The following is a 2,500-nucleotide window of genomic DNA, read 5'->3' on the forward strand; positions in this document are numbered from 1 at the left end:
GTAATATTGTATAAAGACGCAGCGAAAAAACAGAAACCTTTCGGCATGACATACCTTTAATTATGACGTCATGACGTACCTTTAATTATGACGTAATGACGTACCTTTAATTATGACATCATTATGTAGCTTTAATTAAGACGTCATGACGTACCTTTAATTATGACGTCATGACCTACCTTTGATTATGACGTCATGACGTACCTTTAATTATGACCTAATGTACCTTTAATTTTGACCTAATGACGTACCTTTAATTGTGACCTAATGACGTTCCTTTAATTGTGACCTAATGACGTACCTTTAATTGTGACCTAATGACGTACCTTTAATTGTGACCTAATGACGTACCTTTAATTATGACGTCATGACGTACATTTAATTGTGACCTAATGACGTACCTTTAATTATGACGTAATACCATAAAACCCTTTTCTTCCGCGAAACGTTTCCGATGGAAATGAGTAGCGAAACTGTACAAGACAGAATGAAAACTACAAGAAATATTTCGTGTTGTGCCCAGAGGGTTGGTTGCATCTTTATCCAAATTTAACGGGAAAAAAGGTGGAAAAAATAGGTATCATAGTTCTACAAACGTTTCTTGTGCTATTAATTACGTGGTTTTCGCACATATCAAGTTACATTTCGTCCTGTTCTCCCCCCCCATGAAAGTTATTAAGTTATTTGCGATAGAAAACGAGAGCAGATTCATGCACCTCAAGTCAGGAAGAATCGCAAACGGAAACTTATACTAAGGAGACTCGGTGGCTGTGGGAAACTGGGATTTCACCCATTTAACCAACAATTAGGTGGATATAAAGTTAGTCTGACGACAAATCGACGAGAAATTAGGTAGTTGTGATAACTTACATGTTGACGACGTCTTGTACGTCCTTCCTCCTCCGCAGTTCGACGGCAACTGAATTCATGTTCCGAACGTGAAACCTTTTTGTGTTTTTGATCAAAGTTAATATTCATTATTCAGTTATTTGATGATCCCATATACTGTAATAAAGATGGTTCTATTTACATTTTAAAAGTGTATGAATAGAGATATATTTTTTTTTATACATGCCAAGTCTGAAGAGATGTTCAGCTTCTCAATTGTTTTAGTTTTTTATCTATAACCACGATGCGCAATAATATTACTATCGTTATATTTATCATCTTCCTTATTGTCATTATCACTTTTTTATAGTCATCATAATTATTATCATTATCATTATTAGCATTATTATGATTATATATAATATCATTATCATTTTTATTATCACCGTCATTATCATCATTATCAATATCATCATTGTTATTGTTAACATTGTTATTATTGACTTCATCATTATCATCATTGTTATCTTTATCACCATCTTTGTTATTATCATTATCATTGGTATTATCATTATTTTTATTATTATTATTATCATTATTATTATAATTATTATCATTATTGTTATTATCATCATTATAATTATCATTAACATTATCATCATAATTGTAATTATCATTATCACTTTCACCATTGCTATCATCATGATTATCATCATCATCAGCACCAGCAGCATTACCATTATTAGAGTTACTATTCTTAATAGTATTATGACTATCATTACCATTGTTTTATTATTATTAACATAACAACACCAGCAGTATTATCATTATCAGATCATTATTGATATATGTATTATCATGATAGCGGTCATTATTGATGATGGTGAGAACGTTAATGATAGATATTATGATAATATCAGTGAGGATTGTGATAATGATCATCAACGAAACGGCGAAGATGATAATGAAAGTAATGCCGAGAAACTGAAAGTTCGCATTGTGGCAAGGTGTATCGGGCTGTCCCACAAGAGAAGTACTTTGTAGATAAAGGTGTATCATAACCTTTATAATTACTTTCAAAAACAGAGGATAAAAAAATGACTCTTATAGCATGCATATATCTGAGTGAACATGCAAAGCAAAGTTGCCAGACGAGGAGCTGAACAAATCTCGCACAAACTCACGACCGAATCGCCGACGGTGTTTTACATATGCTGTGTACATTTCTGAAAAATGGCCACCCGCACGGGAAAAAATGTATCTTCTATGCGTGTTGGTCCGCTTTCAGCTCAAGGAAGTACTCTTAGCCAAAGGTTTCGACCCCCCCCTCCCCCTCCACTAATGACCAACCCTCCCCGCTTTGTTCGAAGGCGGAGCCGGAGAGGCACGTTGATGTACCGTTGCTCCTCCGGGTTGTAGCTCACACTTCACGGATGGGCCAGGTGAAGTATGAGCTACAACCCGGAGGAGCGATGGTACCAGTACCAGGTGGCCCAGTCACACAGAGCGCAGGCGCCAGTGCTGCGGCAAGGGAGACAGCTCAATCCATGAGGGACACAGACAACGCCTCCTCGCTCCAGGCTGAGGCTGCTGCCATAATGGGTGCCCGAGAGGGTCCGAGAGGGAGAGGGGCATGTTAGACATACGGTCTCCAGGGCATCCACTGACTGCC

General features: G+C 37.0%; 1 protein-coding gene across 6 annotated transcripts in view; it reads right to left on the minus strand.

Moving 5' to 3' along the window:
• Positions 1-995, minus strand: part of LOC122242656 (protein C19orf12 homolog) — a 22,315-nt gene extending 21,320 nt beyond the window's left edge. For 2 of the 6 annotated variants that reach the window (XM_086550817.1, XM_042999996.2), the window contains exon 1: positions 871-995. Coding sequence is in view for 2 of the 6 variants with exons in the window: in XM_042999994.2 (XP_042855928.1) it covers positions 402-537 (136 nt within the window). In the remaining 4 variants the exon portion in view is untranslated. Of the gene's footprint in view, positions 1-401; positions 640-870 lie in introns of those variants that run through there. The other 4 variants (XM_086550818.1, XM_042999997.2, XM_042999994.2 and 1 more) reach the window with 4 other exon arrangements.
• Between the last annotated feature and the right edge of the window lie 1,505 nt (positions 996-2,500).

Source organism: Penaeus japonicus, unplaced genomic scaffold (genome assembly GCF_977035675.1).
Source record: "Penaeus japonicus unplaced genomic scaffold, GWHDUDI00000001_assembly GWHDUDI00000024, whole genome shotgun sequence".
In the NCBI taxonomy this organism is placed as follows: domain Eukaryota; kingdom Metazoa; phylum Arthropoda; class Malacostraca; order Decapoda; family Penaeidae; genus Penaeus; species Penaeus japonicus.